Here is an 18330-nt window from a genome sequence, read left to right on the forward strand (position 1 = left end):
TTGTATTTTAGAGGATTATTTCTATTATTGATCAACAACTATGCTCTCAATCAACCCAAAAGACTCAAATATCCAAGCTTAATATTTTTGGAAATAGGAGTGGGCTTTTTTTCAATTTGGCTATCTTAGGAGGATATCTGTTTGTGCAGGTAACTATTACTGTGCAGAATTATTAGTCAACTTAATAAAAACCAAATATAATCCCATCTCACTTGTTTATTTTCACCAGGTAAACCAATATCAGTGCACAAAATTTAGAAATAAACATTTCTGACATGCAAAAACAAAAAAAAATTAGTGATCAATATAGCCAACTTTCTTTATGGTGACACTCAACAGCCTTCCATCCATAGATTCTGTCAGTTGCTTGATCTGTTTTCGATCAACATTGCGTCACTGCATGCAGCAGCCACCACAGCCTCCCAGACACTGTTCCGAGAGGTTTACTGTACTCCCTCCCTGTAGATCTCACATTTTATGATGGACCACAGGTTCTCTATGGGGTTCAGATCAGGTGAACAAGGGGGCCATCTCATTATTTTTTCTTCTTTTAGACCTTTAGTGGCCAGCCACGCTGTGGAGTAGTTGGATGCATGTGATGGAGCATTGTCCTGCATGAAAATCATGTTTTTCTTGAACGATACCGACTTCTTCCTGTACCACTGCTTGAAGAAGTTGTCTTCCAGAAACTGGCATTAGGTCTGGGGGTTTAGCTTCACTCCATCCTCAACCTGAAAAGGTCCCACAAGTTCATCTTTGATGATACCAGCCCATACCAGTACCCTACCTCCACCTTGCTGGCTTCTGAGTCGGAGTGGAGCTCTCTGCTCTTTACTGATCCAGCCTCTGGCCCATCAAGAGTCACTCTCATTTCATCAGTCCATAAAACCTTTGAAAAATCAGTCTTAAGATATTTCTTGTCCCATTCTTGACGTTTTATCTTATGTTTCTTGTTCAAAGGTGGTCGTTTTTCAGCCTTCCTTACCTTGGCCATGTCCCTGAGTATCGCACACCTTGTGCTTTTTGATACTCCAGTAACGTTGCAGCTCTGAAATATGGCAAAACTGGTGGCGAATGGAATCTTGGCAGCTTCACGCTTGATTTTCCTCAATTCGTGGGCAGTTATTTTGCGCCTTTTTTGGCCAACACGCTTCTTGCGACCCTGTTGGCTATTTGCCATGAAACGCTTGATTGTTCGGTGATCACGCTTCAAAAGTTTGGAAATTTCAAGACTGCTGCATCCCTCAGCAAGACATCTCACAATTTTGGACTTTTCAGAGCCCATCAAATCTCTCTTCTGACCCATTTTGCCAAAGGAAAGGAAGTTGCCTAATAATTAAGCACACCTTATATAGGGTGTTGATGTCATTAGTCAACACCCCTCCTCATTACAGAGATGCACATCACCAGATTTACTTAATTGGTAGTTGGCTCTCAAGCCTATGCAGCTTGGAGTAGGACAATGTGTATAAAAAGTATCAAAGTGATCAAAATACACATTTGCCTAATAATTCTGCACGCGGTGTAGATGTCACTACAATATTTAAGTACATAGGTGACAATATAAGTAGTATTGCTGGACCACGGATATGGGAGTGTGTGTACACAGCCACTAAGGCTGTTTATCTATGAAACCAATGATACTTCCCTGATGGCTGTAGGAAGAAACGCGTCAAGAGCGATTGAGAACATTTGTAGTCTGTTGATTCTCAGTGGGGTAATATGCAGCTGTATTAATTTGTGCCCCCCAATGACATGGAAGATCACTAATTAGGAGGATCATAAGAGGACATCTCCTGGACTGGGAAAGATTGTTCCTCTCTTTTCCTTAGATTGCTTAACTAGTCGAGTTTCATTATGGCATTTGCATAGACATCAGTTTTACTACATTGTGGGTTACCATTAGCAATCTTTGCCCTATCAATTATTTGTTTATAGGTTTGTGTGTCTATCTTTTTATGGCTATGAGGCTTTTTTAGACTATACTTTAGCGGTTATATTTTAATTACCTATCCTTGCTGTAATGCTTATCCATTGGTCTGGTAGATAAGTCCAATTTCAAGTTTGGACATTCTTGCAATTTTTTAAGCAGAGAAGCCTCTTCGAAAAGTTCAAGTAAAACTTGAATCATATTATTATTTTGTAGAATTCACAAAATATTTTAAATGCGTTGCCTCTTAAAGAGTACTTGTGTCTTTGTGTACATATATAGGATAATGACCGCCCCCACTCCCAGTATCATATATTGCAAAATATGAGCATACAACACCATCATCACATCATGGTAAAATAAAACATTTAAATACCTGAAGCTTGCACCTCATTGACATATTGCAGAAGCTCTTGTCCTTGGTGTACTACATCAAACGTCAGATTATTCATAGTTAGTGATTTATCAGCATGGTGCTGTAATCGCTGCTCTGCAAGAGTGATGTCTTCTGTGTCAAAGTTGTTTATTTGTAAATCAAGTTCTTCATTCCAAGACTCTAAGTCTGAAATTATCTACAATGAAAAAAGGGGGGAAAAAAGAAAAATAATGTAAAAAAAAATTGTAAAACTAAAAATGGTCAAACTATTGAAATAACTACCCAATAAAATGTTACTATACAGTTAAAAAATAGAATCACTGACAACTGAACAAGATAATTTTAAATATAGTTTTCACAAAAAAACAGAGTTTTTATAGTGTGTGACCAGTAATAACTAGAGATGAGCGTTGTTCGACTCGAACTGTTCGCCAATCTCAAATTCGAGCTGTTTTGGGCGGTGTTCGAGCCTTTCGGCGAACACGAACGATTTGAAAAAAAATTCGGCTGTTCGAGGTTATGTTCGATAACTGTTCGTGCACCAAAATCATAACTGGATTTTTTCTCAGTAATGGTGAAAATTAATGTTAATACGCAGTTTGAGTGTACAGTGGGGCGGGGGGAGGGGCAGGGGATGGATCTCTGCAGGAATAATGAAGATCTCCATATTTTTTTCTCTTTCCTGCATTTACAGTGGGGAGGTGCAATCTGTCAGCCTATCAGCAGCGCACACACGCACACACGCAGCGAAGTGCTTTGTTTCACACAAGCAAGGGCATGTGTGATTGGCAGTGTATGTCACATGTCCTTGCCCTATAAGACCAAGCCATTGTCCCCGTCGCCACCATTTTCTCACTGCTGCAGCTGCGTGTTAGACGGCACCGCTGTTGCTGTGTGCGCTATACCTTGTTAATTTCAAGCCAATTTTCGCACAAATCTACAGATAGCTTGGGAGTAGGGAATAGTTGTGATTGCAGTCCTTTTAAGGACTAGGTTACAGCATTTCCTACGACTTTTATCAGACAGGTCTGTGCTCTTAAACAGATAGGTTGGGAGTAAAGACTAATTGTAATTGCAGTCCTTTTCAGGACTAAGTTAGATCAGTTCCTATCAGTTTTTGCCAGGCAGGTCTGTGCCAGTGCTGTGCAAGTTTTTTTCACAGCATTTGGCTAAATCTAGCAAAGCTAATCCTTTTTGGCCTATTGCAGAGTGTGTTAGTCAGTGGAGTAGCCTATCTGTGTTGCAAGCTACACCACCTGTGTATAGAATACCAATTGTTTTACTGCACCTAGTGAAGTAAAACCTTTTGGGCATAGCATCATTCTATTAGTCCATGTATACTGACCTCCATCAGGTTGCAAATTAAAAATAATTTTTATCTGCATCTAGCTCTGAAAAAATATTTGGCCTTCTAGCAGTGTGTGGGACTTGTTCTATTAGTGCATCTATACTGACCTCCATCAGGTTGCAAATTGAATATCATTTTTTTCTGCATCTAGCTCTGAAAAAATATTTGGCCTTCTAGCAGTGTGTGGGACTTGTTCTATTAGTCCATCTATACTGACCTCCATCAGGTTGCAAATTAAAAATAATTTTTATCTGCATCTAGCTCTGAAAAAATATTTGGCCTTCTAGCAGTGTGTGGGACTTGTTCTATTAGTCCATCTATACTGACCTCCATCAGGTTGCAAATTGAATACAATTTTTTTCTGCATCTAGCTCTGAAAAAATATTTGGCCTTTTAGCAGTGTGTGGGACTTGTTCTATTAGTCCGTCTATACTGACCTCCATCAGGTTGCAAATTGAATACAATTTTTTTCTGCATCTAGCTCTGAAAAAATATTTGGCCTTCTAGCAGTGTGTGGGACTTGTTCTATTAGTCCATCTATACTGACCTCCATCAGGTTGCAAATTGAATATAATTTTTCTCTGCATCTAACCCAGACAATAGTTTTGGCCTAATACCACAATTTGGCCACTCAGCTCTGCTCGGTTCCCATCCATTGTTTTTTTGTGCAAACAACTCCAGAGTTGTGAATTAGTTAACCACCAAAATGAGTGGAAAAAGGCCTGCTGCTGGTGGAAAGGGGAATAGGCGTGTTGGGAAGGGGAAAAAAGGTTGTGTCCGTGGGTTAGGTGTTAAAGCAACAGTAACATCTGCAGAAGAAAGACCATCTTCCAGCCAAACTAAAATGTCTACTTCTTTTAGCGGACAATGTGATAAGATCCCTTTCTTACGGCCACGACAATCGCTACAAATTCCAGATGAGGCACAAAAACAGCAGGTGCTTCAATGGATATCAAGTGCTCCTTTAAGTGGGCTCTCCTCCACATCAACTTCAACATCAGAAATACTCCAGTCCTCAGAGGTGTCACCCCAATCGCACTTGCTTCCTTACACCTCCCAAATCTCCAGCTGCCCGTCTGAGTATGAGGTAGAACAGATGGTTGAGTCTGCAGAGCTCTTTACTCATACTATAGCCTGGGAATCAGAAGTCGGCTCCAGTGCTTCTGTGAATCCAGACGAGGAAATGATCTGCACTGATGCCCAGAATCTTTATGAGTCGGATCCAGGACCAGACGCAGAAGGTTCTGACCATAATGTAGACCCTCATTCCCAAACTGTAACTCCTGTTGGTGGAGAGAATGAGGAAGACGATGATGAAACTCAAATACCTGATTGGAGCGACAGCTTTAGTTTTTTGTCAGGGCACGAACAGGTTGGCTCTGAGGACGACGGGTGTGATAACACACAGGGTGATGATGATGAGGTTGGAGATCCCACTTACTGTCAACCCACAGTCAGCCAAGAGATGAGGTCAGCAAAGGAGGTGGAGGAGGATGCTAGTGACGACGAGGTCAGGTTGCGCCTTCCTGGACAGAGATGTAGTACTGGAAGCATGTCAACAACTGCATCCTCAAACACAACTCTGCCTCTGACCACAAGTCGTGGTGGCTCTTCAGGTCGCATGGGTGCTAAACCTTGCATAGCCTGGCCATTTTTTCAGATCGATAAAGATGACCCAACTCGTGTTATCTGTAACATTTGTCAACAAAAGCTAAGTAGAGGCCAAAAAATACACAGTTTGAGTACTTCATGCATGAACCGGCACATGGACATGAAGCATAAGTTGCAGTGGGAAGCTCACTGTGCTACAATGCGGCCTAGCCGGCCGGGCCAACCACCGTCTGCCCCATCTTGTGCATCTGCGGCCTCTTCATCCTCTGTGACTGGGGGGAGAGCAGTCACACCTATTTTGGGACGCAGACCTGCCACCTCTTTACCCGCAACAGGCAGCGTGATTGGCAGGTCATCATATTCTTTGGAGGTGGTAACACCAGCTGGTGTTGAGCACTGTCCGACATCGATAGCACCACCTTTGGATCAATGCAACCTAACATGTCCGCCTGCATCTTCCTCACAGACCGGCAGTTGGCCGGGGACACCCTTATCAACCCCGTCTAAGCACAACAGCCAGCCCTCGGTCCCTCAGATGTGGACAAGTAAAAGACCATTTCCTCCTAGCCATGAGAAAGTTAAGAGGTTGAATTTCACCATCTGCAAGCTCTTGGCTACAGAAATGCTGCCTTTCCGCCTGGTGGACACAGAGGATTTTCGAGACCTTATGTCCGTCGCAGTGCCCCAGTACCAGATGCCCAGTCGGCACTACTTCTCAAAGAAAGGTGTGCCTGCGCTCCACCAGCATGTCGCACACAACATCACCGCTTCTTTGAGAAACTCTGTGTGTGACAGGGTGCATTTCACCACAGACACTTGGATGAGTAGGCATGGACAGGGGCGTTACATGTCGCTGACTGGGCACTGGGTAACTATGGTGACAGCAGGACAAGGGGCTGCTGTCCAAGTCTTGCCGTCCCCACGAGTTGTGCGTCAATCCTCTTTAAGTCAAAGTTCCTCCACTGCTTCTGCCTCCTCAACCTCCTCTCGGTCCTCCACCTGCACCCAAAGCCTGTCTGGTCATGCCACAAGCTTTCTAACTGCGCAGAAGGGATCCTGCACACCTCCTTACTATGCTGGCAGTAGGGCTCAACGTCATCAGGCGGTTTATACTTTGAAATGTCTGGGAAATGTGAGTCACACAGCTGAGGAGTTGTGGTCAGCTCTGGAGAACCAATTTCATGAATGGTTGTCTCCACTGGACCTGAAACCAGGGAAGGCCGTGTGCGACAATGCTGCAAACCTGGGTGCGGCCCTTCGCCGGGGCAATGTCACACACGTGCCTTGAATGGCTTACGTGTTGAACCTGGTTGTCCAGCAATTTTTAGCCCACTATCCCGGACTAGATGGCCTTCTGCAGAGGGCACGGTCACTGTGTGCTCACTTCCGCCGTTCGCATCCCGAAGCTCAGCGACTTACATCTCTTCAGAAGTTGTTAGGCCTGCCACTTCACCGGCTAAAATGCGATGTGCCTACCCGGTGGAATTCAACTCTGCACATGTTGCAGCACCGACAAGCCCTGGTGCAATACGTTCTGATGTATAGCCTGGGCCAACGAGATCCAGAGGTGAGGCAAATCACGCTGGAGGAGTGGTCTCAGATCAGGGACCTATGCACCCTTCTGCACAGTTTTGAAATGGCGACGAAGATGTTTAGTGCTGACAATGCCATTATCAGCATGACTATTCCGGTGATTTACATGCTGGAGCACATGTTAAACAGAATTCGGAGTCAGGTGGTGGCACAAGAGGAGGTGGAGGAAGTAGAGGAGGAGGAGTTGTATGCGGAAGGGCTAACATCTGCAAGGTCCAGACGGTCGGCAGCACCAAGGCGGCAGGCATGTGAGGGTGGGGGAGATGGTTTTACCAAGGCGCATGGTAGCAGCCAAACTAGTGAGGAAGGTGCAGGAGCCCAGGAAGAAGTGAAGGACGAACTGATGGAAGACTCATCAGATGAGGGAGACCTTGATCACATTTCTGTTGTGCGAGGTTGGGGGGAGAGGACAGAGGAAGGAAGCATGATTGTTACCTCGCCACCAACACAACAGGGACTTGGTGCTCCTGGATAAGCAAGACACATGAGTGCCTTCTTGCTGCACTACCTGCAACATGACCCTCGAATAGTGAGAATTAGAAATAATCCTGACTACTGGGTTGCCACACTGTTAGATCCCCTGTACAAAAGTAAATTTGCAGAAATTATTCCTGCCATAGAAAGGGATGCACGCATGCAGGAATATCAGCAGAGACTGTTGCAGAATCTTACATGTGCTTTTCCACAAAACACCAGTGGTGCACGTAGTGAATCTCACAGTTCCAACTTGCCAACTGTGGGACCATCGAGTGTTCAGCACTCAAACCGTAACAGAAACACAGTATCTGCTGGTACCATCAATTTTGCAGAATCATTTCACCACTTTTTTAGCCCATCCTTTGCAAGGCCACAGGAGACAAGAAGTCTGACACATAGTCAACGCCTACAGACGATGGTACAGGAGTATCTCCAAGTAAACATTGAAGCCATGACTGTGTCACTGGACCCTTGCTCTTTTTGGGCTTCCAATCTGGATAAATGGCCGGAGCTCGCCACTTACGCCTTGGAGATCTTGTCAGGCCCCGCAGCCAGCATTCTGTTTGATCGTGTGTTCAGCGCTGCTGGTGGTGTGCTGACAGATAAGCGCATGCGGCTCTCCACTGATAATGTAGACAGACTCACGTTCATAAAGATGAACAAATCATGGATCCGAAACGACTTTTCTACCCCTGTGTCATCCTGGGGAGAGTAAAAGCTTGATGATTGGTTAAATTCACCTCACCAACCGTTTTAAGCTTTCAAATTACTAATCATATTTATCTGTATCTTGGCTGGAAAATAATTTGGGCTTTGTAGCAGTGTGCAGTACTGATTCTATTAGGCCATCTATACTAGGCTCCACCAGATTTAAAATTAATAATAATTTTTAGCTGCATCTAGCCCGGAAAATAATTTTGGGGCTCCGAGATGCGCAAGACACATAAGTGCCTTCTTGCTGCACTACCTGCAACATGACCCTCAGATTGTCGGAATTCGAAGTAATCCGGACTACTGGGTTGCCACACTCTTAGATCCCCCACACTCTTTGATCAACCTTTTCATTTTAATAAAGACCAAAAAAAATGGTCATTTTTGAAATTATAAGCATTAGCAGGTTATTAGAAACTGAAATCAAACAGTTTTCAACTCAAAACTTTATTCTAGGTGATGTTACATTTGCACATAGGACCCCTTGTTCGAAAGGAGCTTCTGAACCCTCTCATCCATTGAATTTGTCAGGCTTTGGATGGTTTCTGCTTCAATTGTTTTGCATGAGGACAGAATACCCTCCCAGAGCTGTTGCTTAGATGTGAACTGCCTCCCGCCATCATAGACACTCCTTTTGATGATGCTCCATAGGTTCTGAATGGGGTAGAGGTCAGGAGAGCATGGGGGTCACACCATAAGTTTGTCCCCTTTTATGCCCATATCAGCCAGAGATGCAGATGTTTTATGTGCAGCATGAGACGGTGCATTATCATACATGAAAATGATGTTGCTGTGGAATACACGGTTCTTCTTCTTGAACCATGGCAGGAAGTGCTGTTTGAGAAACTCCACATACATTATGGAGTTCATCTTTACCCCTTCAGGGATCCTAAAGGGGCCGACAATCTCTCTCCCCATGATTCCAGCCCAAAACATTACTCCACCTCCTCCTTGTTGGCGCTGTAGCCGTGTTTGCATGGGGTGTCTGTAATGCAAACGCCCGGGCTGAGCGGCGTGTGCGTGTGATTGTAGTGATTCCACTGTACCGTGCCGGAGAGTGCCTGGAGGGGGATAACTAAGTGTCTGCCGATCCGACCAAGATCGCACGACGGCATACGACGCCAGTGCACCAGGGAGGAACCGAGCAGAGGGACCAGGGTCTACTCCAGGTCATACTCCGGACACGGCTGTTGGCCCACACCGGGGAATACAGGAACTGGAAGGTTTAGGCTGGCACACTGGTATGCAGACGGGGAGGTACTGGCAGGTACAACAGGTTGGAGCACAGAGAGGATAGGACCCAGTACAGATTGGGACTTCTGGAACAGAACCGCAGAAGCGGTATACAAACACAGCAGGTTGAGACCGCCCGGAGCGGCGGGCAAGAGCAGAGCAAGACGAGACCGCCAGGAGTGGAGCAAAGGGTCAGAGCAGAGCGAGGCTGCCGGAGAAGCGAGCAAAGGGTCTGAGCAGAGCGAGACTGCCGGAGCAGCGAGCAAAGAGTAAGAGCAGGGTAGGACTGCCGGAGCAGTGAGCAAGAGGGAGCAGAGCGAGACTGCCGGAGCAGCGAGCAAAGGGTCAGAGCAAACTACCGGAGCAGTAATCAAGAGGGAGCAGGGCGAGACTGCCGGAGCAGCGAGCAAGAGGGAGCAGGGCGAGACTGCCGGAGCAGCGAGCAAAGGGTCAGAGCAGAGTAGGACTGCCGGAGCAGCAAGCAAAGGGTCAGAGCAGAGTAGGACTGCCAGAGAAGCGAGCAAAGGGTCAGAGCAGAGAGAGACTGCCGGAGCAGCGAGCAAAGGGTAAGAGCAGAGCGAGACTGCCGGAGCAGCGAGCAAAGGGTAAGAGCAGGGTAGGACTGCCGGAGCAGTGAGCAAGAGGGAGCAGATCAGACTGCCGGAGCAGCGAGCAAGAGGGAGCAGAGCGAGACTGCCAGAGCAGTGAGGTAAAGAAAGAGAGCAGAACGAGACTGCCGGAGCAGTGAGAAAGAGGGAGCAGAACGAGACTGAAGGAACAGTGAGGAAGAGGGATAGAGCAGACCGCAGGACTAGCGAGCAAGAGGGAACAGAGCGAGACTGCCGGAGCAGCAAGCAAAGGGTCAGAGCAGGGCAGAGGAGACAGGACACTGTTCACACAGGACAGGCAGGAAGGGAAAGGCGGAACCAGAAACAAACTAGATACTTACAAAGAAGTAACGAGAGAGCACAAAACTCACAACTGAAGTACAGCGACAACAAGAGGGAGTTAGGTACAGGTTCAGACAATGCAGGAAAAGGGAAGGGATGGACATAGAGGCAAAACAGGTAAAAGATAGGAGAGAGTTCAGACTGGAACTGAGTGTACGGAGGAGACCGACACTGCAGCGGGATACAGGAGCGGGTCTGGGAATACGGCCCCCAGAGAGGCGGGACGAACAGGCAAGGAGCGTGTTCAGACTGGCCTGGAAATACAGCCTCCAGGAAGGCGGAACGAACAGGCAAGGAACGTGTACAGACTGCAGGTTAGGGTACACAGATAGGACACAGTACAGACATGGGAACAGATACTTCAAGACAGGTAACAGACAGGACCTGGCATGTCAGAGACAAAAGCCAACTGACAGGGCAAGATGCTCAGGCAGGGATTGATTGGAGCAGCTGGGTTAAATACCAGGTGACAGACAGCAATAGGCTGAGGACGCACAAGGGGTGTGACCCACAGCAGGTACAAAAAGCAGGAAGTGATCAGGCGCCGCCCTTAAGCAGCAAAAACAGACACAAACAGACAGCATGGAGGGAAGCCAGAGAGACATTCTGGACTGGAGATCAAGTGCGTGCTCTTGCACAGTGGGAGATGGACCACTATGCAAGGATGCCGCCAGATATGTTACAGTGTCCATCAACCAGCCATCCTCCACTCCATCCATCTGGACCATCGAGCGTTGCACGGCACTCATCCGTGAACAAAACAGTTTTGAAGTCAGTCATCATGTAATGTTTGGCCCACTGGAGCCGTTTCTGCTTGTGTGCAGTGGATAGAGGAGGTCGACAGGATGGCGTACGCACAGCTGCAAACCTCTGAAGGACCCTGCATCTTGTTGTTCGGGGGACGTTGGAGGCACCAGCAGCTTCAAAAACTTGTCTGCTGCTATGACAAGGCTTTTTTGCCGCTGCTCTTTTAACCTGACGTAATTGCCTGTAGGAAAGAGTCCTCAATTTGCCCTTATCAGCACGCACACGTGTGTACTGTGAATCAGCTACATACTTCTTGATTGCCAAGATACTTCATCCTGATCATTGCACAATGCTGAATGTAGTCATGCCTTGACCTAAACACTCCACAATTTGTTGCTTCTCAGCAGCCGACACATCCTTTTTCTTTCCCATTTTGGCAGAAAATGTAGGCGGCTTAATAATGTGGGACACAGCCTTCTTAAGTAGTCTTGCCTTTTATTGGACATACCTGCCAAACTAATTAGCACAGGTGTCTGCAATTGCTCACAGTGATATAAAGAGCCCTGACACACATCACCATCAATGAGTTTAACTGACAAACAAACAAATTCTTCCCTTATCACTCCTAAACACTTTTTGCGTAATAATTTGGAACACAGTGTACATGTGCTTTTCCACAAAACACCAGTGGTTCACGTAGTGAATCTTACAGTTCTAACTTGCCAACCGTGGTCTGTATGGAGTTGTTCAATAAAGGGCCCAAAATTAAGATAACATAGACGGGAGAGGTCTCTATGAATACGAATTCCTAAGTATTTGATACCCTGTGAGGGCCAGGCAAAGGGAAAGTTGGACTGGATGGAATCCTGTATGGATTTAGGGAGGGAGACATCGAGGGCCTCAGACTTCGCTGCATTGATTTTTAAATTTGACCATGTAACAAAGTGATCTATTTCAGCCATAACAGCAGGGATGGATATATGTGATTGAGTGATATATACTAGGACATCATCAGCAAACAGAGAGCACTTGTACTCGGTGCCTCCCACCTCAATCCACCTAATATTGGGGTTATGGCGAATTGATGAGAGCAGGTGCTCCGTCACTAGGATGTATAAGAGAGGGGACAGAGGACATCCCTGCCTTGTCCCATTGGTGATTATGAAAGGTGATGAAAATGTTCTGACGCGCCCCCTGGGCCTTGAGACACCAGGAGCCGGACCCTTTTTGGTGGATGCTGGTGGTTGTAGTCTCCGTGGCAGCGACCAGATTTCGTGGCTCAGGGCGGTCAAACCAGTGGAGGAACTATTTATGTGGTTTTGATGTTTAAATGTCCAACTACGCCACCCGTGGATTGCGGTCAGAGTGAACCGCCGCTGCAGGGCAGACCGCTGAGGCTGGTGTTGTGGGTGCAGCAGAGCGTAGCATAACTCCCCACGGGAGGGGTATAGTCTCAGGGCAGTGTATGCGGAGGATAGGGGTGATGGTGCAGGGAAGCAGCAGTAACAACATGGAGTCAGTGATGCAGTCCAGGGCCTTTACTCACAGTTCTTATTATCCAGACCACTTCTGCAGGTAACGGCTGCCCACGTCGTACTGTGCTCACCAGGTGAGGGACTCAGACACCTCCCAGATGACTTTGGAGCGCTTCACAGGACCCCCTTTGTGTGTCATTTGTCTGGCCTTTCTTACCAACCCTTCTGTCCGGCTTCCTCGGGCCTCCTCTTGGTAAACTTAACACCAGTTTCCCTGACCCTATGTGGTGCCTTCCTAGCGGGTGTAGCGAGGGGCTGCGCCACATAAAATGTCACAGCCTCCGGTTTCTAGATGCCTCCACTAGTTTCGGGGACCGGTCTCCCCCTTTGGCCTGACCCCTCCACGCAGGTGGATTCGGGCGTGCAGTGGCGACTCACCTGTCCGCACCCCTGGGATCCCTTCGTTCCTCGTTCCTGGAGCCTTCTCCGCTCCTCTTCCTTCCTTGTCCCTCTTCCAGGCCTGGGCCTCTGTTACTAGGCCCGCATCCGGAGCAGAGCTCATGCAGAGCCCCTGCTCCCTGTCACTTCTGCTCAGACTTCTCTGCACTGAACTAAGATGGTGCCCACCTTTTATACTACCTTCTCAATGCACCCAGGGACTGCTTCCTCCCTGGTCCTGCACTAAAGGGTTCCCCTTCCTCAGAGTTCCCTCCCCCCACTCCAGCCAGGGAAAAGGACTGTCGTGCCCATCTCAGGGGCATATTGGTCACCCTGCCCCACGGCAATGTGGTGTAATGCATGCAGGTGTGGGGTCCTGATCCACACTCCATCCTTACCTGAGAGTGAGATATCACACCTCTGGGTGAGGTGCAATACGTCTGTAGCAACCGAGCCCTCAGGGTGCTACAGTTCCATTTATCTTCAGCCTAGGTGACGTATTGCGATACAGGGCCATGATTTTGGCTATAAAAGAGTCCCCTAGACCCCTACCCCAAGCTTTTTAAGAGAATAATATATGGCATGCCAGGAGACTCTATGGAATGCTTTCTCAGCATCCAACGATAGTATCTAATTACAAATTTTTAACTGCATCTATCCCAGGAAATACTTTGTGCCTAGTAGCAGTGTCTGCTAGTCAGCGGATTATCCCGGCTGTTAACCAAGCTACACCACCTGTAGTTTGGACACTTAATTTTTTCAAAGGAAATGCTTCGGGACCACGGGATACTCAGTGAAGAGCATCAGGAGGCACCCCAAGGAATAGGGGCTGGGACTGGCGGTAGGACACCTTGCGGTGGACAGCTGAGCTCGATCCTTATAAAAGCTTTTTAACTGCAGCAGCTTTAGTGGACGCTACTGGAGCTGGAATTACGCAGCTGCTGGCATGAGACTTGCCCTCCAATAGATCCTTGTAAATGGATTTAAAGTGTATTCATTCAAATTAGAGAGACAATTTAAATTAAAAAGCTTAGAGCTGCCTCCACCACAGGGGGGCTCGCTCGACCCACCAGCGGACAGGCACCAGTATTGGGAGAGGGGGGCTGGCCGTCAGGGTCCACTGCGGCTCTGGCACAAACCCGGCGACACGGAGGTGACACGGGCAGGAATGAACTGGCCGTGTCGGCTTCTCACTTTTCGGATTTTAGAAGGGCATGACATGCCTATATCTGTGTCTCCCCCTCCTTTTACTCCTCCACCTCTTTTCTTTTCGCATGACTATATGTACTTGTCACTTTTCCATGTGTTAGTTGTGTCTTCTGAGCAGTTTGTCAGCTTTTGGACACCTTTGAAGGTGTTTTCTATGTGTTTCTATGTGTTTTTGTTTGCCTGCCATTGGTTTTAATGGTTTTCGATGAACAGTTCGGCGAACACACGGGTGTTCGACGAACCGAACCGAACTCGAACACTACGGGGGTGGCTCAACACTAGTAATAACCTGAAGATATGGAGTTAATCTGCAGGTTGATAGCATTATTATGCTGTCCGGCGCCTGCACATAGCCGAATGCAGCAGGGAGAAATTGAACTTTATTCTTTTTGGCAGCATTTGGTTTCAGTCATGGGGGTGGCGAAGGTTCAGTCACCTTACTCAGAACTGCAGTAATACCTACTCCCCCGGCAGCACATTTCCCCAGAATGTCCCTCATGACAGCAGGACAGGAGGTTGTCCTTCTTACCCTCTAGGGACAGGAAACACGAAAGAGATTAAAAGACACACCCCTCCACCACACCCTCAGTGTTTTTCCTGTCCCTAGCAGGACAGACACAGAGAGGAGAGCATTGGCGCAAAGTTCCTTCCTGGGAGCTCAGTGGGATTGGAGGGGACTCATCTCTTCTCTTCCTGCTGTCAAGAGCCTCCAGGCTGAAACCTCACTGGGTGGGGGTCCCTCAGCCCATCAGTAGAGTGGGATGATGCTCCTGATGCTGCCACCTGCCTCTCAGGAGGGCTCTGGGAACCACGCTGCATTCCCCAGAACAATTTCTCCAGCAAGCGTGCAGCATGCTCTCCACCAGGGGACGCATTTCCAGTCTGGACGCCTTCTGATGACGCGGATACATTCCAACCTGGAACGCATTTCTGGTTTAGAGGGAAACATCAAACTTGGACAGTGAATCGTGCCTTCCACTGTAGAACACAAGGAAACCTTGATGGCCGCCCTCACTAATCACCTGGGACAAGGTAAGACCCTATAAAAGGGTACTTACCTCTATGTATGATGTGTCTTTTTCTGACCATGGATTATAATCCTGCGTATTCAGAGGCACAAGCTGAACAGTCCCTGGAGAGCGTAAGTTAACACTGGGGTCCCTGATAACACTCCCCAACCTTAAGATAGGGTATTTAGTTATTAAAAGAAAAAATATCCTGTCTCTTCCTGTAGAAAGCCAAGAAAGTGCCCAACATGTAATACCCGGCTACCTGACGCATATAAAAAACAACTATGTGCAGAATGCACAGCCAAAGTCCTCAAGGAGGAGCAATACACCCTCCTGGCCGACATGTGGTCTATGATCTGGGAAGAAGTTCAGAGCATGGTCTCCAGCCTTATGCTGCGCCAAACTGTTCAGGATACATCCCGTCATAAGAGAGCCAGATGGGAGATGGAGGAATCGTCAGCGGAGGAAGTATATTCTTACGATTCTGAACAGGGTCTAGGAGCGGGAGAAATGTCCCCCCAGATTCCCTCCAAAGAGCGGAAGAAATATATTTTATCATCTTAAAATACGAAGGCGTTATTATGAGCAGTGAGCAGTGAGGAATACTAAGAGAATTGAGGATACTCAAATACCACATACTATACAGGATGACATTTTCAGGGGACTGAGAACTCAAAGAAAGATTGTTGTGTTCCCAGTAAACCAACATATAAGATTTATGATTCTGGAAGACTTGGAGGATACGGAGAAGCGATTGGTCATTCCTAGGGATTTCAAGGCCTGGTTCCCCTTTAAACCAGATGAAGTCAAGATTTGGGACGATGTCCCTAAAATTGACATTCCTATGGTCAGAGTGGCAAAAAAGACCTCAATACTATTTGAGGATTCATCATGCCTTAGAGACGCCATGGATAGGAAAGCTGACGGGCTCCTAGGGAGAAGAGGGAAGTCTCGGCTGTTGTTATTAAAACTAATATAGCCGCAACTTCGGTGGCCAGGTCCATGTCTCTCTGGATAGATGAATTATCATCACTAATAAAATCTAATACTTCCAGGGAGGTCATCCTAGATTCCCTTCCCATATTAAAGTCAGCCACCTTGTTTATGGAGGACGCATCCGCAGAGTCAATAAGGTTCTCGGCTAGAAACAGTGTCTTGTCCAATTCACCAAGGCAGGCTATAGAGCTGAAATCCTGGTCGAGGGACTGCCATTCCAAAAATAAACTTTGTGCAATCCCTTTTTTAGGAGACAATGTCTTTGGGCCAGTTTTAGATAAGAATCCGGAGAGGGCTTCAGATGAAAAAAAAAAAGGTTCCCAGAGGAGAAGTCTAGAAAAAAAATCAATCCTTTCGTAGGCTTTGACCATCCATGTCAGAGCCAGGATTAGAGGGAAGGGTAAATCTGGAAGGTGGAGTTACCCCAAAGGAGGTAAGGGAAGGTCCACTTGATTTACCTCAGGCCTATCAGGGAGACCCTGACACCAAGAAAGTCAGAGGAGACTTCGTTTTTTTCACATGGGTTGGCAGTCCATCACTGAAAATCCATGGATTTTGCGAACCGTGGAAGTAGGCTCCAGGATAGCATTTACCTACCACCCACCACAAAAATATCGGCTTGCTATTCCTCAGACTCCTGCCGCCTTAAAAAGACTCTGGGAGAACGCTAGAGATCTATTGAAATATGACGTGGTCAGGTCAGTACCACCTTTAGAGATGGGACAAGGCCACTACTCTACACTACTCTACTCGCTCTAAAAAAAAGCCTCGGAAAATACCGCACAATTATAAATCTAAAACCCCTAAACCAGTGCATAAAATACAAGAAATTCAAGATGGAAACTATAAAAACAACTATTCCATTAATAAAAAGAAACTATGAGACGCATATTACCATGTGCCCTTTCATCCTGCCAGCCATGCATTTCTAAGATTTGTACTAAAATACCAGGAAAGAGTCCACCACTTCCAGTTCTAATGTCTGCCATTCGGCCTATCCTCGGCATCTCATGTCTTCACAAAGTTAATGACGGAGGTAGCAGCGGCCTTAATGAAGGATAATAATAATAATCATCATCATACCATAGCTGGATTATCTCCTTCTGGTGGCAGATTCAGCATCACTTCTCAATCAGCATCTAGCCCAGACCATCCAGATGCTAAAAAACCCAGGTTGGTGTATAAACTGGGAAAAATCCAAACTTCAGCTAGAAATGCAGAAGGTGTTCTTAGGAGTTCTCCTACATTCGCATCTTGGAATGTCCTCCCTCCCTATCACCAAAAGGAAGATATCAGCAACAGAATCTAATCTGCTTGTTCCAAAGGAAAAAAACAGTGACAATAAGGTATGCCATGAAAATTCTAGGGCTTATGACATCATGCATACCAGGCGCACGATGGGCTCAGGCCCACTCAAAAGAACCGCAGCAGGCAGTCCTGCAGAACGGGAACAAGCAACCGTCCTGTCTAGACAAGGGAATGAAGATTTCCGCAGGTCTAAAGTCCTCCTTGTCGTGTTGGACATCTCCAACAAATCTCCAAAGAGGAATATCATGGACTCAGTCCCCGTGTGTACAGATTACCACAGATGCCAGCCAACTAGGTTGGGGTGTGGAGGTAGAGGGTGAGTACATTCAGGGTTCTTGGTCCCCCCAGAGGACAGCAGGAAATCATCCAATTACAGGGAGTGAAGAGAAGTGTGGGAAGTGCTCCAGCAATTCCAGTACATCCTCAGAGGGAAGTACGTAAAGATTTATTCGGACTATATGACAATCGTCTCGTTTATTCGGCACCAAGGCGGCTCAAGAGGGCAGCTTCTACAGTACCTGGCTTGGCAGAGATGACTTATCTCCATAACCGCGGTCATCCTCAAAGGATCAGACAACATAGTGGCAGACTTCCTCAGCAGGAAAAAGGTCTGGACATCCGAATGGTAGCTGAATCGGGAAGTATTTCACCAACTTACTCACCGCTGGGGCATTTCATTAATAGACCTCTTTGCCACCCACAAGAACGCGAAAGTGGAAAGGTTTTTCTCCATAAATCCAGGTGACAATCCCGACCGTGTGGATGCCTTGTCCCAGAATTGGGGAAAAGGCCTGTTATACGCATTTCCTCCCTTTCCATTAATTTCAAGAGTCCTAAGAAAGATCCAGAATGATATGGCCTCGGTAATACTTGAATCCTCTTGGTGGACCAAAAGAGGTTGGTTCCTGTTATTAAATC

At 47.0% G+C, this 18330-nt stretch overlaps 1 protein-coding gene across 7 annotated transcripts in view; it reads right to left on the bottom strand.

The window, feature by feature from the left end:
• Positions 1 to 18330, bottom strand: part of LOC141265383 (triple functional domain protein-like) — a 1868493-nt gene that overhangs the window by 1156841 nt on the left and 693322 nt on the right. For all 7 annotated transcript variants that reach the window (XM_073678400.1, XM_073678401.1, XM_073678399.1 and 4 more), the window contains one exon: positions 2307 to 2502. In XM_073678400.1, the coding sequence (XP_073534501.1) occupies positions 2307 to 2502 (196 nt within the window). The remainder of the gene's footprint in view (positions 1 to 2306; positions 2503 to 18330) is intronic.

This window comes from Phyllobates terribilis, unplaced genomic scaffold (genome assembly GCF_046119375.1).
Source record: "Phyllobates terribilis strain yellow unplaced genomic scaffold, ASM4611937v1 Scaffold_4__5_contigs__length_816908805, whole genome shotgun sequence".
Lineage (NCBI taxonomy): Eukaryota > Metazoa > Chordata > Amphibia > Anura > Dendrobatidae > Phyllobates > Phyllobates terribilis.